This window comes from Cavia porcellus, unplaced genomic scaffold (genome assembly GCF_034190915.1).
Source record: "Cavia porcellus strain 051 isolate PalLab524CR breed Dunkin Hartley unplaced genomic scaffold, mCavPor4.1 scaffold_5, whole genome shotgun sequence".
Taxonomy (NCBI): Eukaryota; Metazoa; Chordata; class Mammalia; order Rodentia; family Caviidae; genus Cavia; species Cavia porcellus.
In genome coordinates, this window is record NW_026947488.1 from 17,456,146 (window position 1) to 17,469,678 (window position 13,533).

General features: G+C 38.3%; 1 protein-coding gene across 1 annotated transcript in view; it reads left to right on the forward strand.

Moving 5' to 3' along the window:
* The window catches only part of Serinc3 (serine incorporator 3), a 32,413-nt gene that overhangs the window by 7,851 nt on the left and 11,029 nt on the right, over positions 1-13,533 (forward strand). Inside the window, exons 2-5 of the mRNA XM_003467673.5 lie at positions 5,214-5,372; positions 6,335-6,528; positions 10,563-10,642; positions 11,270-11,407. Of these exons, the coding sequence (XP_003467721.1) occupies positions 5,214-5,372; positions 6,335-6,528; positions 10,563-10,642; positions 11,270-11,407 (571 nt within the window). The remainder of the gene's footprint in view (positions 1-5,213; positions 5,373-6,334; positions 6,529-10,562; positions 10,643-11,269; positions 11,408-13,533) is intronic.

The following is a 13,533-nucleotide window of genomic DNA, read 5'->3' on the forward strand; positions in this document are numbered from 1 at the left end:
GTGATCATTATTATATGTATCTAAAATGTACCAATAAACTCTTACTGGAAAAGAAAAAAACAGGTTAAGGGCAAATTAGACTTTCGAAAAAGAAAGAAAGGTACAGGGTAAATGGGTATCAGAGAAACCTGCTCTGCAGAGCAAACTTGGGACCACCAAGAGAAACAGAAGGTAAAGGCAAAAATAAAAGTACACGGTGCTTCTGAGAGGTGCTTCTGAGAAACGCAGCTGGCGCTGTCATGGGAACTCAGGATACTGGCTGCCCGTGGCATCTGGTGTTCTTCTGTGCTGTTCATGTCTTGTAGGAGCTCTAAGGAAGTTCTACATAGGTCACCCTAGGATCTTGTAATCGACAGATCCCATGCATTTCCCCAGCCATGACTTATTTCCTATATGAGTTGCATCTGGATATATTTTGTGGGTAGTGGTGATGTACAGGCACATTGCCTGAGAATTTTGAAAAAGGGCAAGGTAATAGGGACGATCCCAGGTTTTTGGCCTAAGCAGCCAAAAAAGAGTTGTCTTTTAGTGAGGTAAGGAAATGAGGAAAAGTACAGCAGGATAGATTTCTTGTTCGAGTATTTGCTAATTTCCTATTATTTCAAGGTGCAAGAGATAAAATGTTAATGTTGCTCCTTCTCCCCATGACAGTAGCATAATGTAAGTAGGTGTACTAGTTTGCAAGGACTATATACCAAAGTACTACAGATTAAGTGATTTAAACAACAATTTATTGACCCTCAGTTTTGGAATCTGTAAATCTGAATTTAGGGTCCACAGGGAGAGTTCCTTCTGAGATTGGTGACTGATAAAATCCCATGTTCTCTTATCTTTGACATTCCTTAGCTTGTACATCTCTATCTTATCATCACATGGCTTTTCCCTATGTTGCAAATCTTTTTTTTTTTTTTTTTTTTTTTTTTTGTATTGGGGATCGAACTTATGATCAAAGGCAGGCGCTTAGGCTGCTGAGCTAGATTCCCAGCCTATGTCCAAATCTTTATGTTCAAATTTCTACTTTTTATGCCACTAGTCATATTAGTTTTATCTGTACACTACCACAGTATAACCCCATCTTAGCTATGGTAACTATATTTACAGTGATTCCATTTGCAAATAAGGTCACAGTCTGAGGTACTGGGGGTTAGGAATTCAATATATGAATTTTGAGGGTGTACTTTCTTTGCTCGTAATTACAGATAAAAATAGCTATCATGTTGTACTAAGTCCTGTCTAAATCAAATATTACGGTATGTGCTTTGTATTCTGATGTGTCATTCTGAACAGTAACCCTGTTCAGGTATGTGGTATTTTGCCCATTTTTGCAGATAAGATAACAAGGCTTTTAAGTAGGTTAGCAGCTTGTTTCAAACCATACAGAACCCTGGTAAAGTAAAAACTTGTGCAAGGACAAAGTAAAAGAGAAAGGTCATTTCTGGATTTTGTAAGACCAGAGCTTTCCATTGTTTACATCTGTTTCTGCTAGTTCTGAATTAACTAATCCTGGTAATATGACTTGATAATCTCACCTTTCAGAGTAACCAAGCAGTTTACTAATCAAGCAGGTATACAAGAATGATTCAAATTACATCCACTCTTTGGAATGTTTGTTAGGAGATTTTAGCTATCCACATTACCTTTTTTTTTTTTGTTCTTAAAATTGAAAGTAAAATTCACATAGTATATTAACCATTTTATAGTGTGTAATCTATCTGGGTGTGGTACTGCACATCTCTGTAATCCCAGCACTCAGAAGGCTGAGGCAGGTGATAACCATGAATTCAAGGGGAGCCTGCACTACATAGTGAACCCTGTCTCAACAAACAAATAAAACAAACGAAGTGCTTAATTCATTGGTACTTAGTAATGCAGTGTTGTGCTACCAATACATCTAACTCCAGAACATTTTCATTACCATAGAGCAGTGATGGTGAACCTTTTAGAACTTTAAATGGTAAGAAACAGCTGGCTGATTCCTGGCTCCTGCCTCTCCTCTTCCTGATTTCTGCTTCGTATCCACCATGAAATAAGAAGCTTGCTGCCTCTCAGCCCTTCTCCTGTGATGCTTCTGCCAGAGGGAGCTGACCGTGGACTGAACCCTCTGAAACTGATTCAAAATAAATCGTTGAGCACTAAGATGATGAAGTGGTCAGCGGCAGAGAAAGAGCCTCTCAGAGAGTTGCTATTCAAATGCTGGAATATCTGGACCCAGGAAGTATCTGAAGTGCAAGTTGAAGCCCACAGAGAGGATGAAAACACAAACTTCAATGAAAAAGGAGGAGGTAGTTGGCAGCACCTTCTGCCTGAGATGGGACTCACTGCACGAGAGAGGAGTGGTTCAAACCTGTGGACAGACAGTGACTACCTGTGGCCCCACAGGCCTCCATGGAGAGACACAGCAAAGGAGGGGAGCGTCAGATGTGAAGGACTACACAGGCTGTCAGTGAGTGCTGAGGACTCAGTCCTTTTGTGCAACCGAGCAATTGGCCAGGAGTCACCTTGGAGATGGGCTGGCTCATCTCAGGAGTCAGACCTACCGCCACCTCCATCTAGCAGCTCTCAGCTGGGCTCAGACCCATGGAAAGTGTGCTAATGGCTGCGAGTTGAATGAGTCTGCTCTCGGACAGAAAGTGCAGGCTCGCTGAGGTTATCTGCTACCCCACTAAATAGCTACTGCTGGCTTGCTGGGAAAGATGGGCATGGATTGGGATTCTGTCTTCATATGTTATCTACCAGTGACAGCAGAGACAAACCTGGAAGTAGACTTTTTTTCTAATTTTTTTTACTATTGTGAGTTTTTTTCCTCCTTCATTTCTCAGTCTTGTTTTTATATGAGTGTGCATGTGGTTTCTATCCTCTTTGTGGTTATAGTTCTGTTCTGTTCTTTCCCTTCTTTCTTTTCCTGTATTCTTCTGCACCAATTTCCCAAAGTTAGCATGATCCCCCTTTGTCCTCCAATCTTACTTGTAATCTCTTCCTCTTCTTCCACTTCTCTGTTATCTCTTTAACCCATTTTAAATTTTAATCTCTGAGGACACAGTTGACATATTAAAGACTTGTATACTGCATATAATTTGATTGTTTGTTTTAGATTTTGTTATAAAACCACAAATCTAGTTCATATGGTTAAAAGTGGCAAATTAATAGTTAGCTCAGTTTGTCATTTTCTAGCCTATGTTTGATGCTGTTGGTATCACTATAGCCAGTATCTTCCTGATAATCCATGACTGAGATTGACTAAGGATCATAGAAATTACTGTGGCACAGTGCCGAAGAACCAGGGACTAGGCAAAACAAGCAGCAACTTCTCATCTCCAACAAATCGAAGACTCAAAACCCAAAAACCAGCTATACCTGGAAGGTACCTTGGTGAAATAGTTATTACTGAAGGGTTCTAAATATTAGCAATACTACAACTCACCGTAGGCAATTTATAAGCATCGCCCTAGGAATTAAAATAATAATAAAAAATATGAGAAGACAAAGTGCGATCCCAGACATCCAGTTCACCAAAGGCAGACTCAGTGGTCAATGAAGTGGGACAATCTGAAAGCCTCCCACCTGATCTCTCTGAAGTTATAACAAAAAAGCAATTGAATGAGGCTCTGGAAAAAACAAATCAGAAATAATTTCTCAAATAACTGCAGAGGTGGTGTCCAGTAAAGATGATGTTTAGTGATGCTTGAGCAGATACAGACAAAAAAAAAAATAGACAAGGTTAAGAAGATTATGGAAGCCATGAATGCTCAGCATAGGAAAGAAAAGATCCATAAGGCAGATTCAAGCAGAGGAAAATAAAAATTCCATTGAAAGTATTCACAGCAGATGAAGCCAGTGTGAGGACAGGATCTCAGATACAGAAGACAAGCTTGTAGTTAGTGATCAGGAAAAGAAAGATTTCTGAAAAATGGCAAGAGACCATGAGAAATCAATCCAGCAGCAGCTAGATGAGGCAAAGAAGAAAATGTACGATTGACTGAAGTGAATGAAAAAGCAGGAGGTAGCACAAATGATACTTAAAAAAAAAAACAATGTTCACAGACGTCGTGGCAGAAAACTTCCCTGGTAGAGAAAAAGAATTTGACAAACTTTATCAATAAAGAAGGAATTGGAAACACTCAAATCCTCTCGATTAGAAATAAAAAGGGTGAAATTACAGCAGACCCTGCAGAAATCCAAATCATGTATGCCTATTTGGAAAACTTGTATTCTAAGAAGATGGAAAATGCGGAAAAAATGGATAGATTCCTAGATGCATATGAACTACCAAAACTGAATCAAGAAGACATAAATGTTCTAAATAAATCAATATCAATTAATGAAATTGAAGATGTAATTAAAAACCTACCAACAAAGAAAAGCCCAGGCCCTTACGGATTCACTGCTGAATTCTACAACAAATTTAGAGAAGACCTAACACCACCACTACTCAAACTTTTTAGTGAAATTGAAAGAGAAGCAATCTCCTAAATTCTTTACTGGAAGCAAACATTACCCTGGTACCAAAACAAGAGAAGGACACAACTAAGAAAAGGAGTTACAGGCCAAACTCTGTAATGACCGTAGATGCAGAAACCTTCAATAAGATACTGGCATGGGGCTGGGGATTTAGCTCAGCGGCAAAAGCGCCTGCCTTGCAAGCAGGCAGTCGTGAGTTCGATCCCTGGTACCGGTAAAAACGAAAAAGACCAAAAAAAAAAAAAAAAAAAAGATACTGGCATAATAGGGTTTCCATGTAATATTGCTTTGTGTTGCAACACCAGTTTTGGGAACAAGGCTTAGTAAACAGTAAGGGCAGTAAGTCTGAGGGAGGAAAATTCTTTTATTGAGTCCATTTTACTGATGCAAATATTGAGTTAGCTAGTTATGGTGGTGCATGCCTATAATTCCAGCATTCAGGAGGCTGAGGCAGGAGGATCACTGTGAATTTGAGGCCAACCTGGGCTACATAGAAAACTCAAGAACATCTTGAACTAAATAATATGACCTGTCTCAAAAACAAAAAAATAAAAATAAGTAAATAAAAGGAAAAGTTGTGTTAGATTGTGTAACCTACTAAAATAAAATGCAGAAATAATGTTGACTCTGAGCCCATCCTTTGGCCACGTAATTCTTTCCGTTGAAGTTGTCAAAGCCTGGTTTGCCTCATCTTCTACTTGCCGGTATCTTTGCAATAAGATGATCTCACGTCGCCCATGATGTTCTCATTACAGGTTCCATGCCTCTGTGGCAGTGCATCGTGCTTAATGTGTGGTTGCTGTCCCAAAAAGAATTCCTCTATGACTCGATTCATCTATGCTGCAATTCTCTTTCTGGGCACAATTATGTCCATTATCATGCAAACAGAAATGATGGAAACTGAGCTGAAGAAAGTAAGTAGAAGCAACAGTGCTGTTGGTATACTGGTTATTTTTTTAGGTTTTACAATATTTGGTTGGTAACTTTCTAACAGCCCAGAGAAAACAGATTTTTTTCTGTGGTCCAGATTGGCCCTTTAATATGCTACGTAACCCCAGATGGCCTCAAACTCGGATACTCCTGCCTCAGCCTCCGTAATGCTGGGATTACAGATGTGTGCCACCATGTCCAGGAGCAAAAAAGAATTTTTTTAACTTTTAAAAAAAATTTTATTTAAAGAAAGAAAAAACAAAACAAAACAGTAAAAGGGGACAAGTAATACAGGGTTTCAAAAAAAAAATAAACAGTAAGAAATCACTAGTTAATAGATTACATGTTGTCATCTTAGAAATAGCTGTTCAAGAGCAAAAAAGAATTTAAAAGGAATCCCAAAGCTGGATTCTGTGGTACAAGCCTGTAGTCACAGCAACTCAGGAAGCTGAGACAAGTGGGTCACAAATTCAAGTTCAACTTGGGCAATTTGACAAGATTTTGTCTCAAGATAAAATTGTATTTTATTGTATTGTATTTATTTTTTCAAGATAAAATTTTAAAAAGCCCTTGGGATATAGCTTTGTGCTCTCTTGGTTCAATCCCTAATATTAAGGGATGGTGTAGGCAGTGATCCCAAGACATTTTCTTTTCCTAAAAGCTTTAAGCTAGTCCTTCACCATTGGACAGAAAGAGGTCTGTTGTAATTGGAAAGTCTCATGGGGAGTTTAAGATAAGTTCATTAGCATGAAAGCTAAAGGAAGACGCTTAAGTTTTGAACAGAAGCTGTTTATACTGTTTGGTAACAAGGCTGTTAGAAATCAAAGAGAAAAGTGCTTGCTGTTGCTAAAGTAGTCAGTTTATAAAGTCAAGTCTTCCTGTAGTGAGAGTGAATCTCTGACAAATGTGGGAATTCCCATGGCATTGAAATTGTTTTTCTTCCTAGATTCCCGGATTCTGTGAAGGGGGATTTAAAATTGAGGCAACTGATGTAAAGGCTGATAAAGATTGTGATGTGATGGTTGGTTTTAAAGCTGTGTATCGGATCAACTTTGCGCTGGCCATCTTTTTCTTTGCTTTCTCTTTACTTATGTTTAACGTGAAAACAAGTAAAGATCCCAGAGCAGCAATACACAATGGGTACGTAAGATTGCTTATTAATTGCATATAGTATAGTGTGACTCTTCTTCAGCAGTTAACTTTTTAAATTATTTTTATTAGTATATATTTGCAGTACATAATGCTCACCTTTATCATGAGGAGTTGGTGCATGTACAGAATACTTCTTAATTATTTGTACATCCACTTCGCCTCAGCAGTTTATGTTGCCATTCACTTAGAAGCAATGAAATAATGTGTACCAGTGGCCCACATATAAATCTGGTCTATTACCCATGTGAAATTGTCACTGGGCTGAGTTTCTGAGTTTTCCCAAAGTTAACCCACCCCACTGTACCAGGCTTGGTGATTCCCATTGCAGAAAAATAAGTTTTAGGATTCACCAGCAAGAGACTTAAGTAGGGTTTGCTAGCAAAGATAGTACAGCACGCACTGAGCAAAATAATCATTATAGAGCGAACACAGAAAGTAGCTTTTATTTTAAAGCAAAAGCAAATAGCCCACTGGTTGTTTAACGGGGGTGGGAGGGGTGCTGAATGGATTGGCAAAGGGTCTCCCAGTTTAGGGCTTTTATACTCCAAAAATTACAGGCTTGCCTAAATTATCAGTATAAATACAACAAACAGAGATATGGATAACTTGTTCGTGGGCAAGAAAAATCCTATCAGTCCAACAAGTCCTTTGTTGAGCCTCCAGGTGCCTGACCTTCGTCACTGAGGTGTCCTTCACCCAATCTCTCAAGACTCCTTCTTTGGCTTGAGGCCTTCTGGAACTTCCTTTGCCAGGACCTGCTCACTTTCTGTACAGATACAACCTATTGTTTAGATTTCTCTTGAGAGCCTCTTGTTAGGTTAGGAAATGCTACCCAAACCTTAGAAAGTGGAACCTAAACCTGGCCACACCTGCAAAGGATTCAGAGTTCACTTTCCCCAGGTCTCATTATCTCCCTACTGTTGACATCGGGGCTGTCCTTATCTGCGAGCCAAGCCCCTATAACTGGCTTTCTTAAATGAGTCAATTTTATGACCTTGAGCAGTGTCTTGAAAATTGCAAGTTACAGTCTGCTTACAAAGTACAATTGTTAGTTATGATTTCCTTGTCTTCTTTCTACCTATCTTAAATTGTCACATTTTTGTTTCTTTGTTTGTTTTCTTTTTTCTTTTTGAGACGAGGTCTTGCAGTGTAATTCAGGCCGGTCATGAACTCATTATGTAGCCCAGGCTGGCCTCAAAGTCACGGCAATCCTCCTGACTCATCCTCGCAAGTGCTGGGGTTACAGACATGCCCCACCTCGTCCAGCTAGTGCCATTTTCTTTCTTTTTTTGGGGGGAGGAGTGAAGGGTCTCACTATGTAGTTTAGGGTGGTCCTGGCTAACCCGGTTGGCCTTCTCAGCCCCCTGAGTGCTGGGAATTGCAGACATGTACCATCACACCTGGTGTCATTTTCAGTTAGAGCCCTGTAACAAATAGCGAAGTGGTGAACCTGTGGCACTTGTGCTGCAACAGGCTGTTTGTATCATTGGAAGGTCTAAAAGGTTCGTTACCACTGATATAGGGGATAGGGAGTCTTCTTGTCTTTTTTTTTTTTTTTTAATACTTTTGCTTCGGGGCTGGGGATTTAGCTCAGTGGCATAAGCACCTGCCTTGCAAGCAGGCAGTTGTGAGTTCGATCCCTAGTACTGATAAAAAGGAAAAAGACCAAAAAAAAAGAACAACAATACTTTTGCTTCTGGTATCTAGATTTTTATTGAACATCTTCAGACACTATGCAAGATACTACATTTGTAGACTGAAAAGAGTTTTGTAAACTTTGTATGTATTATATTCACCCTTAATAGATGTAGTAAAGAAGAGTTAGATGCATTGCTTAAGATCTCTGCTAGTGAGGATGGAGCTTGAATGAAGCCAGGTCTTCCACCTTCAAAACTTGATAGCATTTTATTTTGCCATACAAGGCAGTTATTAAATAAATGGTGCTGGGAACATTGTATACCCATGTGGAGAAGGTTAGTCAGACCCATATATCTCATTATGCACTAAACTAAAATGAGAATGGATCAAGGATCTAAATGTTGAAACAGAAACAATCTGCTGGAAGATGAAATAGGTAAAACTCTTGAAGACATAGGCGTAGGCAAGGACTTTCTAAATAGAACCCCAGTGGCACAAAAAATAATACAGAGAATCAACAAATGGGATCATATCAAATTAAAAAGCAAAGGAAACAACCAGTAGAGTGAAGAGACAACCTACAGAATGAGAGAAAACTTGTCAGGTATTCTTGGGCAGAGGAATAACAGCAAGAACATATAAAGAACTAAAAAAAATTTAGACCTGCCAAAATAAAAGACCCAGTTAAAAACTGGACAACTGAAATAAATAGACATATCTTAGAAGTACAGATTGCCAAAAAGTACATGGAAAAAGGCCCAGCATCTCTGACCATTAGAGAAGTGCAAATTTTAAAACCGCATTGAATTCCATCTTACTCCAGAAAGAATGGCTGTCATCAAGAAATCAAATAACAAATGCTGGCGGGGCTGCAGGAGAGAACAACATATATCTCTCCATTGTTGGTGAGAATATAAAGTAGTATAAACATTGTGGAAATCAGTGTGGCAATTCCTCAAAAGAACTAAAAATAGGCAGGTGGTTTAGCTCAATGGCACAAGTGCAAGGTCCTGAGTTCTATCCCTGGTACAAAAAAAAAAAAAAGCTTCAGCAAAAGAACTAAAAACAGAAATTTGTTTGACCCAGTTACTCCTTTTCTAGGTCTTCCTGGAAGAGTTAAAGACATCATATTACAGAAATACATGTATACCCATGTTTATAGCAGCACAATTTATAATAGCTAAATTTGGGGAACAGTATATATACCTATCAGCAGATGAATGATGCAGAAAATGTATCTACACAAAATGGAGTACTGTGCTGTCATAAAGGAAGATAAATTTAAGTCATTTGTAGGAAAATTGATGCAACTTGAGACTATAATGTTGAGTGAAATAAGTGAGACACAGAAGCTTAAATACTGCATGGTGGCTCTTGTACGAGGAGACCTATGTATATTGAGGGGGCCACACACAAAATAGAAGAAAGGGAGGAAGTAGGGAGATCTTTTCCAAATGGATGGGGCAATAAAAGGTGGAGGGAGGGAAAGGAGATGGAAAAATAATGAAAATAGAGCTGTGGCGAATGGGTAGAGGGACAGACAGCTGGTGGCAGGGAGGCAGAGGAAGGGTAGGAGATAAAGTACAAAAAAAGAATTAAGATGTATTACATGCATATTCCAGCTCCCTGTGAGAATCATAATCATTATGTACTACAAATATACTAATAAAATCAAATTTTTTTATCTTTAAAAAGTAAAAAAAGAATAGAAATAATGCAGAGTTTCAAACAAGAAAAAGAAGGAAATTAAAACTAGTTAATACATTGCAAGTGGATATCTCAGAACTAGTTGTTCAAGTTATAAAATCTAGACACAAAAGTGATCAAACAACAGCACAAACCTTTTTCTAATAATTTTAAAACAAGGCAATTATTAAAGATTATGGACTGGAAGTTTGGTTCTGCTTTGCTAATATTGAACTTGTGACTGTGGACAAAGATTTATATCCTGTATAAGAAGAGGATTTGGTAGTTAACATTGTTAGAATTTCTCATAATTTTAGAATAATTCTTACCTTCAAGTAATGAAGGTAGGGAGATTGTTAAATTTACTTCTTTTATTATGAATGTAAATGACTGGATTTCTATGCCAACGTCATCCTGTGTGTGAGGTATTTAGTGAAGTATTTTCAAGTCAAGTGAAGAAATAAGCCTGAACAGTTAGGTTGGGGTTACCTTTATGAGTACATGTTTGCAGTGAATAATGATTATATTCACTGTAAGGAGTTGGTTCATGTCCACAACACATCTTAATTCTTTTGACAACCCCCTCTCTTCCTGCTGGCATTGCTGTTAAGGCTTTATTTTTATCTGTATAAATTCATTTTTCTCAATGTAAAGATGTAAAATTAGCATTTCATCCATGCATTTTTACATTTTAATAGGTTTTGGTTCTTCAAAATTGCTGTCATTGTTGGTATCATGGTTGGATCTTTCTACATCCCTGAGGGCGGCTTCACCTCAGGTATGGCTCATAACTGAGAGATGAACTATAAGATGTACAAATTCTACAGATGTTTAACTTAGATCTACATTTCCATTGGCGATTTTGCAAACTGGCTATTAAATGGGATGGTATCCAGTTATATGACTTGGTACTAATGGAGAATGTAGATTTAAGTATAGGATATATTCATGTCATTTCTTAGCTTTTCTGAAACTGCGTGTTAATCTTTTCCTAATATTTTAATAATTTATCTCAGTAGACAAAGTTAATCAGAGAGCTTGTCAGTATAAGGACTTGTAATTCCTGTGTGTTCTATTTTCCATTATCTCTGTTTGAACCTGCTTCTTTAACATGCCTTTGAGTGAGAGCTGAGATTTCCATTGTGACCCTCCCCATCCCCTGCAAAGTAAAGAAGGCTTCCAGAGCTATCTGGAAGGACAGGTCATAGACTTAGGTTGAGCCAGCTTAGAACCAATTTTAAAAGGGCTGAAATCCAACAGAACACTCCTCAGAAAATGCCTTTGAGTTTGGAATTGTCATAGTTTTGCTCTACTGCTGAATTAAAATCTGCTTCAAATGTTAAAACATTTTATGTTCTTTCGTGTTATTCCTATGGTGAAGAATTACCTTCTTCTTTGTTTGTAGTCTGGTTTGTCATTGGCCTGGTCGGGGCCGCTCTCTTCATCCTCATCCAGCTGGTACTCTTGGTAGACATGGCTCACTCTTTGAATGAAAGATGTATGAAAAATAAGGAAGAAGGAAACCCCAGAGTCTGGTACACTGGTAGGTGCTAAACCGGCCGCGGGAACCATGGTGCTACATGAGAGGGGTGTATAGTAAAATCGCCAGTAATTTAATTGTAAGATGTAAACTCACTGTAGTAGAATTGCCTTTCTAAAAACTAATTTTCTAGTTGAACCAGTTGTGAATTACATATATCGATGAAAGGGAGTAGCACAGATATTTCAAATCATTAAATTCTCCCACTTAATATTTATTATTTTAAGATTAATTCTGTGGCCGGGGATATAGCTCAGTGGCGTAAACACCTGCCTGTCAAGTTCTAGGACTTGAGTTCAATTCTTGGTACAAACAAACAAACAAACAAAAAGATTAATTCTGGTTTTGACAACCTTGTTTTCATGGTCAGGGAATTCAGATAGGTTCTACATACGGGATACATGCCCACATACTTCAGGGAGATTTGGATGACAGCCCTTCACTGCTTTATTCAGAGTGTGATCTTACACTTCTTTTAAAAGTGTTCTGATGGGAAAAGGATACTTAAAATTTCTAAGTTTAGAGTAGTACTTTTAGCTTATTTAATGATGGGAAGGGACTGTACTAGGGATAAAGACTGAGCCGTACTTCATTTTTTTTCCTTTTTTTTTTTCTTCTTTTTTTTTTTTGCACTTCATTTTAAATATAAAGGTTGAAGCTGGGTGCAGGGGACAGTCCTATATTTTTAGTACTTGAGAGGCTGAGGCAGGAGGCTCACTGAGTCTGAGGCTTGAGAATGAGACTGTCTCCAAAAAAGTATGATAACCAAAAACAGTAAATCAAAAAGTTAGAATTCCTCACCCCTTCTCTCCTCCCCTATTATAGTAGATAGTCGTATGTCAGGAGCTTGGAAAGCAGAAGATCACAAAAGGAAACATTTTTAAGTTTGGGTATAGGTCACTGGTAGAGTGAATGAATGCTTACCATGTGCAGGGCCCTGAGTATCAAAAATGAAATTCTCCCATAACCCTGACATACCATAACTACTGCTTATGTTAACGTATTAGTCTGGTTTTTTGTTGTCTGTTTTCTGTATGTACCGGTGTGTCTTTTGAATATAAAAAAGGATAAACCAAGTCGTTATATGTAAAATGGTTGGTTTTTTGAAAATACATTGTGCAGGGTGGCGTCTAAACTCAGGGCTTCATACATGCTGTGCAAGTGGTGTACCGCTGAGCTGTACTCAGCCCTGTCTGACTGCTTTCAAACTTAAAAAAAAAACTTGTGTATGTATTGGGACTTACAGTATAGCAATGAATTCCTAGAATGAGCACATTTCTGATTATTTCCATAGGCTAAATTCCTGTAAGTAGCGCGTCAAGTGGCATGAATGTTTAAATGCTTTTTGTGTGTGTATCAAATTCCTGTTTTTCCTATTTTTAGTACTAGATATGAAACTTAGGGCCTTCATACTGAGCTATATCCCCAGCCCTTTTTTATTTTATTTTGACACAAGTTCTCAGTATGTTGTTAAGTTGCCCAGGCTGAACTTGAATTTGCAGTCCTCTTGTCTCACCTTCCCAGAGGGCTGAGAGTAGGGGAATGTCCCACTGTGCTCTGGCTGTGTGTGTGTGTGTGTATATGCGTGTGTGTCTGTGTCTGTGTCTGTGTGTGTGTGTATGTGTTTGAGATAGGGATTTGCCATGTCATTCAGGCTGGCTTTGAAATGTTGGCCCTCCTGCCTCAGCCTCTGCTGGGATTATAGGCATATATCATACCCAGCTTTAGACTTAGAGCTTTTTAAAAAAACAAACAAACAACTATTTTTACCATAAACATAAATGGTAGAAATTTGTAAAGAACAGGACTGGGGATGTAGTTAACAGGTAGCATACTTATTTCATAGCCCTGGGTTTGATCCCCAGTACTATAAAAGAAAAGTTTCTTAGGAACAGAACATGGAATTCTCTACGTCTCTACAGGCCCCCCCCCCCCCCGCTTTTCTAGATATAGCTGCTGATACCAAACTCAGGGTATTTACATGCACATATATTTTTGCGTTTAAATGCAAACAGGATCATACTATGCATTATTTTATGATTTATTCTTTTCACTTTCTATATGATGAATATTTGTGTATAGGCGTGTATTCATTTAACAGTTGCAAGGGATTCCATTCCATGTAATTC